The 16,103-nt window shown below is 37.6% G+C and overlaps 1 protein-coding gene across 5 annotated transcripts in view; it reads left to right on the forward strand.

The window, feature by feature from the left end:
- TMTC3 (transmembrane O-mannosyltransferase targeting cadherins 3) overlaps positions 1–15,805 on the forward strand; it is a 44,180-nt gene extending 28,375 nt beyond the window's left edge. For 4 of the 5 annotated variants that reach the window (XM_070755794.1, XM_070755793.1, XM_070755795.1 and 1 more), the window contains 7 exons: positions 4,829–4,977; positions 6,060–6,180; positions 7,504–7,615; positions 9,399–9,502; positions 9,721–9,890; positions 9,991–10,217; positions 12,328–15,805. In XM_070755794.1, coding sequence (XP_070611895.1) covers positions 4,829–4,977; positions 6,060–6,180; positions 7,504–7,615; positions 9,399–9,502; positions 9,721–9,890; positions 9,991–10,217; positions 12,328–13,145 — 1,701 coding nt within the window. In that variant the 3' untranslated portion in view covers positions 13,146–15,805. Of the gene's footprint in view, positions 1–4,828; positions 4,978–6,059; positions 6,181–7,503; positions 7,616–9,398; positions 9,503–9,720; positions 9,891–9,990; positions 10,218–11,693; positions 11,847–12,327 lie in introns of those variants that run through there. The other variant, XM_070755796.1, reaches the window with a different exon arrangement.
- The last annotated feature ends 298 nt before the right edge of the window (positions 15,806–16,103 follow it).

Genomic DNA, 16,103 nt, shown 5'->3' on the forward strand with positions numbered 1-16,103 from the left:
TTCGGCGGCTTCCCAAGCGACGCTGGGCTGTTTTGCTGCCAAAAGCGTCAGGGGGGCGTGACGCTTTATTCGGCTCTGCAGGGGAAGGAAGCAAAGCAAACCAGCCTGGCTCTTCTCGCTTGGTGAGTCCTTGGCTTCTGCTGGGGGTGGGGGGATCTGAACGCTCTCCCTGGCTGGGAGCACTTTCGCTGCGAGAGAGGGCTTTCCCGAAAGGGACGGAGCCCTCTCTCACAGCGAAAGTGCTCCCAGCCAGGAGGCTGCGAGAGAGGGCTTTCTCCGCCCTTTCGAGAAAGCGCGCCTGTCTGAAAAGATCGCCGCCGGTCTGGTGGAGTTTTGCAGCAACCTCCGAGCAACCTGGGCTCGGAGGTTGCTGCAAAACCCCACCGGACCGGCAGCGATCTTTTCAGACAGGCGCGCCGATTCTCCGCTCACTGCTAAAAGCGGAGAATCGGCGCGTCTGTTTAAAAAGATCGTAGCCGGCACGGGGGGATGTTCCATGCCGGCTACGATCTTTTTAAACAGACGCGCCGATTCTCCGCTCACTCCGGGTGAGCTGCGAATCGGCGCGTCTGTTTAAAAAGATCGTAGCCGGCACGGGGAGATGTTCCATGCCGGCTATGATCTTTTTAAACAGACGCGCCGATTCTCCGCTCACTCCGGGTGAGCTGCGAATCGGCGCATCTGTTTAAAAAGATCGTAGCCGGCACGGGGAGATGTTCCATGCCGGCTACGATCTTTTTAAACAGACGCGCCGATTCTCCGCTCACTCCGGGTGAGCTGCGAATCGGCGCATCTGTTTAAAAAGATCGTAGCCGGCACGGGGGGATGTTCCATGCCGGCTACGATCTTTTTAAACACACGCGCCGATTCGCAGCTCACCCGGAGTGAGCGGAGAATCGGCGCGTCTGTTTAAAAAGATCGTAGCCGGCATGGAAAGCCCCCCCATGCTGGCTCCGAAGCACCGGGCACCCCTCAGACGACGTCTTTTCCCCTCAGCCCTCGCGCTTGCACGCATTAATCACTTTTGCATTGTTTCCTATGGGAAACAATGCTTCGACCTACGAGCTCTTCGACATACGAGGTTCCTTCCGGAACCAATTAATGTCGTATGTCGGGGTTCCACTGTATTCTGCATTCAGCACATTTTGTTTAGACTTTTTTTTCTTCTTTCAGGAGCTAGAATTTAGTCCCAAATCAGTGTAAGTGATAGAAATATTCCCAAGTCTATTTTGCTGCATATATGAAAATAGAGATCCTATTTATCACCACATTTTATTGAATTGGCTAACTTCTGTTGCGTGTTCTACTGTGTTATACTTAAATGGGTACATTTAAATGATTATTTTTTGTAATGTGCATAATTGTGTACGTGTGGAGTTAATTATCATTCCCACTGTATCTCTACATTGCTTTTTGTCCTTGAATGTTGTAACACTTTTGAGTTGCGTTACTTCAGCACTCAGGAAAGCATTGTCGGATTTCATCAAGCTGATACATTGTACAGTATCTGTAGTCAAAATTGTAAGGAATGTTAGATGTATCAAGAATGGGGTTGCATGATGCATATTTTATTTCTTTGCTGAATTTTAAAAAGTATTTCTTGGAGCATCTATTTCATAGTGTAATTTTGTATCTGAAAATTTTGCTCCTCTATGCTTATGAGGCTCTTTTAACATACGCATGCAATGTGGGCTTTATTGACAGCAACAGCATGATTCTGAATTAAAGGGTTTTCTCCTCCTCGCCACCCCCATCCAATACTTGATCTATGAATGAAATTAAATCTGTCATTAGCAAAAATGCTGGAAGTCGCTTGACTACCTCCTACAACCATTGCTGTTCTAGCAGTAATCTAGGAAAATAAACACAATTAAATAGATTGCCAAAGGGGAGTCCCTTGGGGTAATTTTGTGCTTTATGTCGATCACCAAGTCATGTTATTTGTTATGTAAAAAGGTTATATGGGCTGCATACAGTCGGCATCACAATAACATTAGGATGTCATTCGGAAACCCTGTGTTTCCAAGCCATCTGGTTTTTCAGCAGATAGGAATGCTTTAAGGCAGGGATGGGAACAATGGCTCTTCTATGACTTGTGGATTTCAACTCCCAGAATTCCTGAGCCAGTAATGCTAGCTCAGGAATTCTGAGAGTTGAAGTCCACTAATCATTAAAGAGCCATCCTTCCCCACCCCTGCTTTAAGGTGAACCAAAAAAGGTAGCATTTTGATTTGGAATATACGACCAAAGTAAGACACTTAGTGTTGTCTACATTAAGAATGGATTTCTGTGGGCCTTCCTCTTGTGTGAGTTATTCAGAGTTACTTAGGGTGAGTGGCCATATAAATCTTTTAAATAAATAAATTATAAGTTTAGCTATTGTTTCTGTTGTATCCTTACTATTATGAAATCTAGACATTTGCATACTTTTTAATTTCATTTTCTAAAAGCTTATCGGCATTTTATGTTTAATGTTGAATTAATAGTAGGATTGTGAATAAATTGCCTTCGCTCTCTGCTGAAGGAATTGTTTAGATGCGGCTCAGCAGCAAAAAAGGAGGAAAACTAAAACAAGAAAAAAAATGGCGGAGAGACATTTGGCTGTGTATTTTACTATGAAGAAAAAGCAAATAGCTCATTCCTTTTCCAGGAAAGCCTGTTTTTGTTGTTTTGGGTCCAGAAAGAAGCTTATGAATTATTATTGATCTAAATTAAACACATCAGCTGAGAACCTGAGTTACTTCAGGAGGCAGAACTTAAAATCAACCTGAGTCATAGATTATAGTGCCTTGGGGATCGCAACTGATGGTGATGGTCATTGAGAGATATTACCCAGTGTAATCATCATCTTCATTTAATTACCCCATAATCCCTTGCGGGGTGGAGTCTGGGCAACTGAATGGAACTAGCAGAGTGTTTTAATGGCCGGATGGCTGTCCTGTTGCCAATGCAGGGTTTTGTTCAGCAGATATATTCTCAGTGTGCCCAGAGAGATAAATATATGCCTTTACCTAGGATTGAACTCACAGCCTCTTGATTGTGAGGCAAGAGCTCCCATCTCTAGGCCACCGCACCATTCCATATTACCCAGTGTAATGCATGTATATAGGCACTGGCCATATTGGATATGATATACCTGGCATCAGAGTCTAATAAACTTGCACATACATTATGCTGCTATAGCAATGATTTCTCAGAGCAGTGTATAACTTACATAAAATGTGCAGTGGTGGAAGCAAAAGGACTGCTGCCTGCCTTTAAGCAGGTTGAGGCAGATGACCTTACAAAGAGCTAGGAGTGCAACAGAGGTAGCTAACCCAGTTGCTTGCATGTGCAGTGACAAATGCAGATCTATTGTTTGCAATTAAATCTTTGGTAAAGTTTTGCTAAAGCTAAGCAGACCTAGCAGAGTAAACTTCAAGGAATTAGAAAGGTTGTGAATAAACTCTCCCAATATTGGCACTGCATACAGATGGATTCGGTTTGGATCTCCTACAGCAGTTTAACTCCAACCTGAGTGGCCTCCAAATATGAGGAAATCAACTCATAGATTTTTCTCTATGATAACTATGCCAATTGAAGAATTCTGGGATTTGAAATACATCAATCTGGAGGATGTTTATACTGGCAAAAGCTGTTCTGTAGAATTAGATATATACGAAAATTATACTGCTTCAGTTGGATTCTTGTCTCTTTTTGAAATAATTATGTTTGTTTATAGTATGATTCTGACAGTCTGATAGGTCGGTAACATGAGGTCCCAGATTGTTGGGATCAATATGTTGACAGTGTAAACTGCTTAGAGTGGCTGTAAAGCACTATAAAGTAGTATATAAATCTAAGTGCTATTGCTATTTAATTACATTGTACATAACAAATTGTTTATATACATAGATGAACACAAGTAGTTCTTGACCACAATTGAGCCCAAAGTTTCTGTTGCTAAGTTAAACAATTGTTAAGTGAGTTTTGGCCCTCTTGCCACAGTTGTTAAGTGCATCTGGATTTCCCATTGATTTTGTTCCTCAGAAGATTGCAAAAGCTGATCACGTGATCCCAGGACATTGCAACTGACATAAATACGAACTGGTTGCCAACCATCTGAATTTTGATCATGTGATCATGCTGCAATGGTAATAAAGTATGAAAAAATGTCATAATAAGACACGGGCACACAACAGATACAAACTTAAAGTAAACTGCTCCAAACCCGACTGCAGGAAATACGATTTTTGCATGGAACTCACTACCAGACCCTGTAGTATCAACTCCTAACCCCCAAAACTTTACCCTTAGACTATCCACTGTTGACCTCTCCCGATTCCTAAGAGGTCAGTAAGAGGCATGCATAAGTGGACGAGCATGCCTTCCGTCCCGTCCTAATTTTTTTTACTAGTATCATGTATATGAATATTATTATATTTTTACATATCCCCAATATGTACTTGACAAAACAAACAAACAAACAAAAGACTCTTTTTTTCAGTGCCGCTGTAACTTTGAACAGTCAATAAATGAACTGTTGGGAATCAAGGACTATATGATTTGTAAAGAAATAGAGTTTATATAGCTTTTAAGAAGTAGCTTTGAAAATATGCTTTGTAGACATACTTTGAAGGAACACAAGTTAAATCTAGTTTTGGTAAGAGCATAGAATAACAAGTTACCGATTCCATCAGAACTCTAGAGGGGAAAATAGGGATTCTAAATGTAAAATTAAATCAATGCCTCTTTCACATACATGTATGCTGTAGGTCTGTATAATGCTTAAGTATTTATTCTTTGGGTTACTAGCTAGTGTTCTTTTTTTCCACTTTTATTGTTTTAGGCACTTTGTTTAATAGTTTTGCCATTTATCCCGGCGTCGAATCTTTTTTTCCCTGTTGGCTTCGTAGTAGCAGAACGAGTGTTATATGTTCCCAGCATGGGATTCTGCATGCTAGTTGCCCATGGGTGGAAAAAGCTGTCAACTAACAGGTAAGTTAAAAAGAATTGCTTGGGGGAAAGGGGTGGGGATAGCATGAATGAGAACTAAAGGTGAAATTGCTTGCATGGAAGAGTTGTCTAACTCTACTCTTTTAACATGTTTTCTTGTTAACACATAAGCTCTGTCAATTCAGATGTGTTTCTAAAATAAAATACTCGCTTTTTCTGTATAACATAACCCATAGTTGTAACTGGCAAAATTGTTGTTATATGAAACATCAAAACTAAATTCACAGACAGATCTTAAAGTAGAGTCTTGATTTTCCTTTGGAAGGGAAGTGACTCTCAGTTGTTTGACTTTTTTTGTCCAAGAAACGAATATTTTATTTTGCATTGCTTTCTTTTTAAGAATGAGAATAAATATTGTTTCATACAATAAAATAATTTTGGTTGCCTTCATGATTTTTTTCTCCATTACCTTTTATGCCCTCATAGCAGCAAATTAGAAATGAATGTTGAAACTATAATGAGAGAGAGAGAGAGAGAGAGAGAGAGAGAGAGAGAGAGAGAGAGAGAGATGATAGATAGCTAGATAGAGACAGACAGACAAACAATATGTTCCATAGTTTCAAATGCCCACGTATAGGCAGCTGTATTTCATTTTGGCAATGAAGTCTAGATTCCAATTATTCCAAATAATGTCCCATTTTGCAAAAGTAGCAATATTTAGTTACTCGTAGGATTCAGCAAGCTCCTAATGGTTCGAACATGCTAGGAACAGCTCAATGGATTGAATGACAAATATAGTCAGTTGCTATACTGATAACAGAAGCAACTTCCGTCTAAATAGGTTTCATTATCTCTTTGTGTATCGTATTACTGTTTGTTTATAACAGTGTTAAATGCAAAATGTCATTGCATTTAGCAAAACTGCCATAGTATTTTTTTTCTCCTGTCAGCATCTGTTCTGCTTCTTGAAGCAGCTAATTGTGAAAATTTGGTTAGTGTTAAATTGGATCCAGAATTGTAAACTGAGCTTCTATTAGTTAAATGCCCTTATTGGGGAAATATGCTGTTAGCCTGGAAAATCAAGAATTACATTAACCACCTCTTTCTTCATTTTTACTTATTAGTACCCTGAGAAAACTATCATGGATTTGTTTGTCTTTGGTTTTGTTCATTCATGCTTTAAAAACTTTGCAGAGGAACTGGGATTGGGAATCGGAATATACATTGTTTATGTCTGCTTTAAAGGTATAGTATTATTATTCTAAACTCTTATTTCTGATAATAATGCATTCTTGGTGGATTTATACTTTAGTTTTCAGAGCTTTCCCCTTCTCTCTAGGAAGGATACTGGGAATTGATAAATGTAGCTTGTTCTTGGTCAACAACTATTTCAGCAAGCATTGAATTTACAACAACTGAAAATGTAGATTTAAAACTGGACTACTTGGGCACCTCGCAACAGCAAGCATTTCTGATCGCTGCAGCATCCCATGGTCATGTCGTTTACATTTGCGACCTTAGTTGGCTTCCGACAGGCAAAGTCAATGGGGTAGCCTGGAAAAAGCCACTTAGGGTCATGTGATATCATGTGTAATGATTTCAGATTATCTGATAAACAACCACATCTGAAGTGATATAAACTGGGTACTGTCACATGATGTTTCACTTAATAACCACATTGTAATCCCTCATCATTGCCATACTGGCCTTGGCTGACAGAACCCAGAGATATCTTAAAAGCATCCTTTCCCCACCTCTGAATTAAACAGCCAACTGGTCTAAACAAAAATAAAGCAACCATATTTTTTTTCTGTAATGAGTACAATACGTGTGTGTTCTATATTTGAAACACTACAAAATGCTTGTGGTTTTGAATTAACAACAAAATTATCAGTCCTAGTTGTGGTCATTAAGTGAGGACTGTCTGTAGATGAAAAACTAGGGTTGCTCTACCACTGAAATAAAAGTCTTAAGACGTGTCTAGCTGAAATAGTGAATGTAATACTGAGAAATCTCTGTTGCCTGGTCATTTTTAGTACGTTAGAAGTGAGAAATTATTTAACGTGCCACTAGACAGTAATGTTAACTTACTAAAAATCAAATTTACTTTTTGTCCTGGTTCCTCCCACAATTTTTCTTACTGTATCCACTGTCATATCGTTTCAATCTTTTACAGCTGCTGTCCTTAAATCACATGTCTCAGGAAAGTCAAACTGTAACTGTCAGAATTCTCAGTATGGCTATGACAGATAGAGAATTCTGGGAGTTGACATCCATGCACCTCGAAAGCACCAAGCTCAGGGAATCTGTCCTGAGCAATTAATCCATTTACTATCACCTATCACAACTCTTTCGTATTTTACATTTTATATAAATGAGTTCATCTCCAAATGTCCTTAACATTAACTAGTGTGCCCTTAAAGCCTTTAGTCTATGTATAGGCCAGGTCTTTATGAACACTATCTTAAACATTCCACATTGATAGATTATGCTTTCATAAATGAGTTATTCATTTTGCATAGTACTTGTTTGTTTCTGATATGTCATCCACATGCTTTCTATGTTCAGGTAAATAAGAACAATGCCAAACTCTGGAATAATGTGGGTCATGCTTTAGAAAATGAAAAGAACTTTGAAAGAGCATTGAGATTCTTCATACAGGCCACCCAAGTGCAGCCAGGTGAGTTGTAAAAGCTAGCTAGCATGAAAAGCAATAATATGAGAACTCACTTTGCATAATATTTTCCCCATGACCAGGAAAGCTTTTGCCTCGCATTAGTTGGCATTATTAGCTACTGCAACTTGGACCAGAAAGCTTTAATGGCTCACATCGTTGTCCCCATGCATTTTACTATTGCAGTGCTTCCTCTGAGGTGCTGCCTTTGAAGACAACTCAATAATCAACACCAATGGTGGGCTGCTCCCATTTTGGCCCAGTTCTGCAAACCGGTAATGCTAGTAGCAGGTTTTAGAACCCACTACTGATCAACACAGATATAGGAGGTTTACAGAATATCTTTACAGGATACCATATTTTTTGAGGTATAAGATGCATCATTTTACCCTTCAAAAGTTGGTGAAAACGTGGGTATATCTTATACATCGAATGTAACCACACCCAGCCACCACACCCTTTGGCCTCTGCCTCCCAGCAATTTACCTCCTTGCAGCAAACAGAACAGAGCCTGTTAAGGCAAGCAACTGATTATCAGCTTCACAACCCTCAGCTGATTTGAGGTTGCATGATTGAGGCTTCAGGCAGGGCGGCCATGTTCTGAACTGAAAGTGAAAATAAATCTGTAAGGAGGCAAATTGCTGGGAGGGAGAGGCAGGGGCAGAAGCAGAATTTCATGTTTCATATTCTAGGATGCATTGGGGATCATTTTAACCATGTGTTCTGTCATATCTGTAAGATCATTGAGAGAGGGGGGGGGTTTCTTTGCCATTACAAGAGATGAAAGGACCATGATTCAGAAGGACAAGCAATCTCCTCAGTTGCTCCAGCATTGTAAAACTTGTTGCTTGCAGAGATAAAACTTCCCATTCTTGGCACTCCAGAAAGCCCTAGAAATTCCTCTTTTTATGCAGGAATTTGTTCTGAGCTAATAATGACAGTTGACTCTTCTTAGCAAGGTTATTTTCATCTGAGAGTATTGAGTTTTACTATGAAATGTTAGTTTATGTTTTTCTGTTAACTACTCAGGGTGATTCATTGGAGTAATACATAAACTCTGTAAGTGAAATAAATGTTAGTGTAAAATTTTAAAAATGTATATAATTTTATAAATGTATCTAATGTGTCCTGATTCCTTAAATGCAATGTTTTAAACAGCTGTTTAAAGAAATTTCCTGCTCCATCTAGCTATTATTAAGTTGCATATTAATCTTTCATGGCTGATTTTCCTAAAGGAAAGCTCTGTAATTTAGGGGCAGAGGTTATATTTTACATACAAAAAGTTCCATGCTCACTCCTTAACAATGCTTTACAGAAAAGACTTCTGGATGAGATTCTAGGAACATTGTATTTATCTAAGTAGCCTTTGCTTGGAGGCAATGTACATCTCTCTGATTGATGCAAAATTGTAATCCCTCATCATTGTCATACTGCCTAGGCTGACAGAATCCAGAGGTATCTTAAAAGCATAATTTCTCGCCTCTGAATTAAACATCCAAATGGCCCCAAAAAAGATAAAGCAACCATATTTTTATGTAATGAATACAATATGTGTGTGTTCTATACTTGGAACATTGAAAAATTCTTGTGGTTTTGAATTAATCAAATGAATTTCTTGAGACTATTTTAACAAAATTGTACAACGTATGTCATATCAGTCACACTTTACTTAGAAAGAAGGGAGGATTTAATATTTATTTGATTTCTAGTTTAAAATTGTTGTGACTAAGGTTGGAATTTTAGAGGGAAAGAAAGTACTGAAGGTCTTCCTTATCTTGCAATTTTGAAGATGATATTGGTGCCCATATGAATGTAGGAAGAACTTACAAAAATTTAAACAGAACCAGAGAAGCAGAAGAATCCTATTTAGTTGCAAAATCATTGATGCCACAGGTAAGTGGAATCTACGTTTTGTTTAAAAAGTTTCATTAGTCTTGGAATGGTGTATTCTTAATTCAAATGAAATGTGTACTTAGTTTTAAAAAATATATAATTTAGACCTTTCATTTTAAAACTACAGTCTTTGACGCTGTTACAACTTTCATTGTGCAGTTCTGATAAATTTGTGGTTAATGCTCCTCCAAGCCTAATATAATTTATTCTGCTGTCAGATTATTCCAGGTAAAAAATACGCTGCACGAGTCGCTCCTAACCATCTGAATGTTTACATAAACCTTGCAAACCTGATCCGGGCAAATGAGTCTCGCCTTGAAGAAGCAGACCAATTGTATCGTCAAGCCATTAGCATGAGGCCAGATTTCAAGCAGGCCTATATTAGCAGGTACTTTATAAGACTCTACTGTCTTAAACAAATGGTGTTTTAATAGCAAGAAAATGGTGTGAATGGAAACCACATAATTCAAAGTTTTGATTCTCACTAGGGGTGAATTGCTTCTAAAGATGAATAAACCTCTGCAAGCTAAGGAAGCTTACTTAAGGGCTCTTGAATTGGATCAAAGCAATGCAGACCTATGGTACAATTTGGCAATTGTTTACATTGAACTGAAAGATCCCTCTGAAGCTCTGAAGAACTTCAATCAGGCATTAGAACTGAATCCTAGTCACAAACTAGCCTTGTTTAATTCTGCACTATTGATGCAAGAATCTGGTATGTATACCTAGAACTTTAAAGCAACATTTTAAAAGTTGTATTATGTTTTACTATTACAGTGGTACCTCGAGATACGAGTTTAATTCGTTCCGGACCTGGGCTCTTAAGTCGAGCAGCTCTTATCTCGAACGACTTTTCCCCATAGGAATTAATGTAAATAATTTTAATTGGTTCCAGCCCTCAAAAAACTCAGAAAGTTAGTCTAAATTATGCAGAAAGACATGTTTTTAATGAAGAAATGTACATGTACATATAAATGAATAATGAAGTTTCTTTCACTTAACTTGTAAACTTTCTTAAACTTTTAAATTTACATATGTTCAACTTCTCTGCCACCCAATCCTGTAGGACAGAGGTCCCCAACCCTTTTTGCACCAGGGACCGACTTTAAGCGATCAAGAGAGGAATGGGTGAATGAATGGACGGAGGGTGGGAAGGAAGGAAGGAAAGAGGGAAGGGACAGGAACAGAGGAAGGAAGCAAGGAAACTTATGAAAGGGGAGAGTAAGAGAGGAATGAGTGAAGGGAGGGAGGGAAGAAGGTGGGAAGGAGAAAGAAAAGAAGGGAAGGTAAAAGGGAAGGTAAAAGAGAGAAAGAAAAAGAGCAAGAAAGAAAGCTGCAAGCCCCCCCCCCCGAGCCCCCCAGGCCGGCTGCAACCTTTTAAAACACGCGCGCCGCTTCGCAGCTGTCTCCTGAAGCCGAACGCGGAAGTTAGCGTTTGGCTTCAGGAGACAGCTCCTTGGCGCTTGTATCTCGAATTTGGGCTTGTAAGTAGAACAAAAATATCTCTCCCCTCCCAGCTCTTATCTCGAGTTGCTCTTAAGTAGAGCAGCTCTTATGTCGGGGTTCCACTGTATTTATTAACATGCTCTGTGGGGGAAGAAAGACAGAAAAGAAAGACCAGGGGAAAAATGCATGAAGAACTCCAAAAACAAAACAAAAAAGATAGATATATGTCATATAATAACAAAATTCCAAATCAAAATTAGTAATAATCAATGACTTTCTAGCACAGAGGACTTCAAACTTGGCAACTTTAAGACTTTAGTTTTAGTCCACAAGTCTTAAAGTTACCAAGTTTGGGGACCCCTCTTATAGCATGATCAAATCACAAAATGACATGAAATATCATTAAATTTATGCCATAAAAAAGTTATTTTTTTTAATCAATAGTCAGGATTGCTTTTTCAAAAAAAGGATAAGTCACAAAACTCTAGAATACAATCCTGCCTCAGAAGTACAAAGTATAAGCAAGTTAAATATTTCCCTTTCAGGATAGATTGTCTAAAATTTTACCTTTGAAAAATACATTTGCAGAACTGAGTTCTGTTTTATTTACAATTTTCCCTTTTAAGCCAAGTTCTAGCTCATAAGTAAAGTACTCCTTACAATTAAACACAACATTGTATCCTTGCATTTTGAATTGTGTCTTCAGTGCTTTTTCTACAATGATTGAATGTGATTTTTGGTGCAGTGGTTAAGATACTGAATAGACATCTAGGAGATGCAGCTTCAAGGCCATATTTTGTCATGGAAAATCACTGACTTCCAGCTCAACTTACCCTATAGAGCTGCTGTTACAGGAAAAAGTAGGAAGGAGGAAGTAGTATATATTTCATTTTGAGTTCTGGAGGAAAGGTGAGATTTAATCCTAATAGGTTATTTTAATAAGTTGCATTCCAATGGGGAAATACAAACAAGATTTAAAGCAGGAAATTGTAATAATTTTAAAAGCCTTGGGATGGAATCAGTGGGGTTATTTTCTTGGGCCCCATCCAATTGAAAGTTGTTATTTTCCATTCAAATCAATGAAATTAATCAATTAAAATCCCAAAAATTATATAAATATTCCACATCCTTTACCTCAATCGGGCATGCTTTATCTTGACTTCAGTTGGGCATTATTGTAATAATGGATATTGGGGTAAAAAAGTGGGTATGTAATACGCTTCCTGTGGATCTTTCAGATCCTTCAGAAAAGAAACATCAAATTGAAAAAGTAGAGTATCGTGAGTCTAAATTTGCAAATATAAGTAATAAAGACTGTTGATATTGTCCTGTTTACACAGCCCTGAATAATGCATATTAATGTTCATTTGTTGTTTCAGGTGAGGCCAGCCTTAGGCCTGAAGCTAGAAAAAGACTTCTAAGTTATATAAAAGAGGAATCTCAAGATGCTAATGGTTATTTTAACTTAGGCATGCTTGCAATGGATGATAAAAAAGATGATGAAGCTGAGATGTGGATGAAAAAAGCCATAAAACTACTTCCGGGCTTCCGCAGTGCTTTGTTCAACTTGGCCTTGCTTTACTCTCAGACTGCAAAAGAGCTGAAAGCTTTACCCGTGCTGGAAGAGTTGCTGAGGTACTACCCAGACCATGCCAAAGGTTTGATTTTAAAGGGAGACATTTTGATGAACCAAAAGAAAGATATACAGGGAGCAAAACAATGTTTTGAGAAAATTCTGAAAATGGATCCAAACAATGTGCAAGGAAAACACAACCTTTGTGTGGTTTACTTTGAAGAACGAGATTTATTAAAGGCAGAAAAATGCTTGGTGGAAACACTGGCATTAGCCCCACATGAGGAATACATCCAACGCCATTTAAGCATTGTCCGAAATAAAATTGCTTCCTTCAGACCAGGGGATTCAAGTGTGACTCATACAGAAAAAGTAGCATCTGTGGAAGAAAAAAAAATTCCGTCTGAACATTTAAAAGAGGTAAAAAATGAGCAAAAAACCCCTCAGACTACAAACACTAATGGCAGCAAGGAGAAGAGGAAATCCAAAAAACATGGAAATAAAAACTCTAGAGACAAAGAGACAAAAAAGAAATCGACAAAAGAAATAAAAGAGATAGAGAAAAAAAGAGTTGCTGCACTGAGAAGACTGGAAGAGATTGAACGTATATTAAATGGTGAATAATCATTTGGAGCACCATATTAGGGAAAATGGCATCTATTCTGCAGACTTTACATGTGCATTGCATGTGTTTTCAGTCAAAGTTGATCACAGAGTGCTTTTGGATTTGGAAAGAATATTGAAACGTTAACTAAAATTGAAGAAGCTACACAATGAATAGGAAAAGCCATGGCTTTTAACCAAGGATGCTTGGTTAAGGAGTTGCACATAACTGACACACAAGGACTTTTCCGGTAATGGAAGCTATGTTGTAATTGCTGGTTAGAAGAATAGTTTATTATTCCAGAAACAACTCTCACTAAACTCCTTATCTGAAAGCAAGCATGTAAAGAGCTTGGCTGCAAAATACTTGCAACCAACTATGCTCAGTTATTTCTGTTCTCAAAGAACGGTCAAAATGCTGATAGATAAATATTAAAGAGAGCCTCAGGTATATTGGTCACCAGGCTAATTTTACTAGAGAAAACCATTGGTCTGAGTATTTAAGCATTACAAATTAATTTGGATGACTATTATTTTACTTCATACATCAAATCATTTTTTCTATGTAAATGTATGTGGCACATTCCCATTTTTTCTTCCTGTTTCCCTGTAAGTATTAATGTTCCAGAATGCATTGGGAATTAATTAACAACTACCATTTGTGTTTTTGTATGTGCATGCATGCATTTGATTTTTTTTTTTAAATAATAATTAATCACTCTGTGATTTTCTGTATCATGGGGACGAGCAGGAATACTCATCCCCAAAAGATACCCCTATCACAAAGCTTTGTCCTGGTTGGTTGGTTGGTTGATTGCTTTATTTTATTAACACCATCTTGTAATGCTTCTAATATAAGAAAATTGTAACTCTTTCTGAACTGTCATCTATTTTTTAAGCAAAACATATGGAATCATTTCTAAAACAGTGGATTTTTTTACCTCTTTTTATGGTTGAATGCAACATCTCACAATATATACAGTACCAGGTATCTTTTTAAGCTCCTTGCCAATAAAATTGCCTTCCTGTGATAATGCATTATAATGCATTGTAATGACAAACCATTATAGTTTTATTTGCAACCATGGTAATTAAGTTTTAATATGGAAAGTGTAGACTTGTACCACATAATATCAGCTACCAACGGCATAGGTGACTTTTATGGAGATTGAGGTTGAAAAAAGAGAGCGGAATGTTTTAGCTCCTTGGCAAATTGCAGGATGTATCTAAAACGAATAAAATCATTTGCAACAAGAAACCAAATGTTTGACATTTTGAAAGTCCCAGGATCTTAAGGTACACCTGCAAAAGAATCCTGGAAAAAAGTTTTTGTCCTGGTATAAGGTAGCTAAATAAATTATCTGACTTGGTATAAGACGATTTCTTATGTTCCTGCTTGGCAAAGCAAAACAGGTATACAAACAAAATTAAAATAAGACCGAAAGAAAAAATGTCTGAATTTCTTATAATTAGAATTATAGGGACTGAGTCCATAACATATGGCAACTCCAAAAAAATCCTTGAGGTAAATAAATCTGATAAAAAAATATGTGCCCTGAAGCATCTTTTCTTCAGATACTTCAGCAAGCTACTAGCTGGAGGTGTCCCTCCCCTCCCCCATCATCATGTTATATATGACAGATTGTCATGTGACAATCATACTTGTGACTTACACAAAGATTACTTGTTGCATTAAATCTTCATATAAATTCAGAATTTGTTTTCAGCTTGAAAATTTCTGGTATAATTCCAAACATGATTTTCTGTTTTTATTGCAGAAATTTGGGCATTACAATTGTTTTGCTAAATGTCCTATAATTTTCACTGACAGCTTTGTTGGGATAAGATAATTAAATATCTTATGTGAAACTTAAACTCATCATTTTTATATCTGTGGCTACATATTCTTTCTCAATTTGTCTCTGGATTACTTAAGACTGTTTTAGTTTTTAGTTTTTTAAATCATTTTTGTTTCAAATATGTTGACTCTATGCATGTTGAAGAAATGTTTACACAAGCAAACTTACTGAATTCTTTATTAGTTTGTCCCTTTCTTTATAACATGTCAGCACAGATTGTGGTTATTATGAACTCCAGAACAATCAGAATTGTTACTTTAAAATAAAAGATGTGTCACAAGCTCAGGAAATCCTAGTAGTTTCTACAAGATAAAGATTTCAGGGGGGTTTTTCAATTAAAATACTGAATGGAAGGAGCCACACCGGCTAACTTAAACATGGATTTGGGTCTTAGTACAGTACAAAGCACTTTTATGCACATACTGATAGATGCTTAAGTACAAAGCGAGAGCATCAGCAGTTACTCTGATGGCAAAGCATCTCATTGAGGTGAATTGTGAAATATATGCCAGTTGAATGTTGACATATATATCACTATCAACTTGACTGATGTCTTGGTTTCATCCATAGACAACCTGACACTACCCATCGGCAACACTGAACATCATCCAGTTTCTCTGCCTCATTGCCGCTGGTTGGCTTCATCCCATGTTATTCCACAGATTCTGTTCTGGGGGGAGGGATGTGCAGAAGAGACCATAGTGGGGAAGGAAAATCTTACTGTGCATGTGGACTGCTACCCAGTCTTGAGATAATTGTATATGTTAAAACATAAGTTGGAATGTGTGAGAAATAATAAACAGTGGCTTGGTATGTGCTTAATTTATGTGTGGGGATGCTGTTTTCTAGTTGACAACTTAATAGCACAGACTTTTTTCAAAAGTGGGAAATATAAATTAATGACATGATGAATGTATAGTAGAATTAAGCAATACTCTCAAATAAAAGGAAATACAGTGGTATTTCTACTTAAGAACTTAATTCGTTCCGTGACCAGCTTCTTAAGTAGAAAAGTTTGTAAGTAGAAGCATTTTTCCCCATAGGAATCAGTGTAAAAGCAAATAATGCATGCAAAACCATTAGGAAAGAAATAAAAGCTTGGAATTTGGGTGGGAGGAGG

The sequence above is a fragment of the Erythrolamprus reginae genome, chromosome 6 (genome assembly GCF_031021105.1).
Source record: "Erythrolamprus reginae isolate rEryReg1 chromosome 6, rEryReg1.hap1, whole genome shotgun sequence".
Classification (NCBI taxonomy): domain Eukaryota; kingdom Metazoa; phylum Chordata; class Lepidosauria; order Squamata; family Dipsadidae; genus Erythrolamprus; species Erythrolamprus reginae.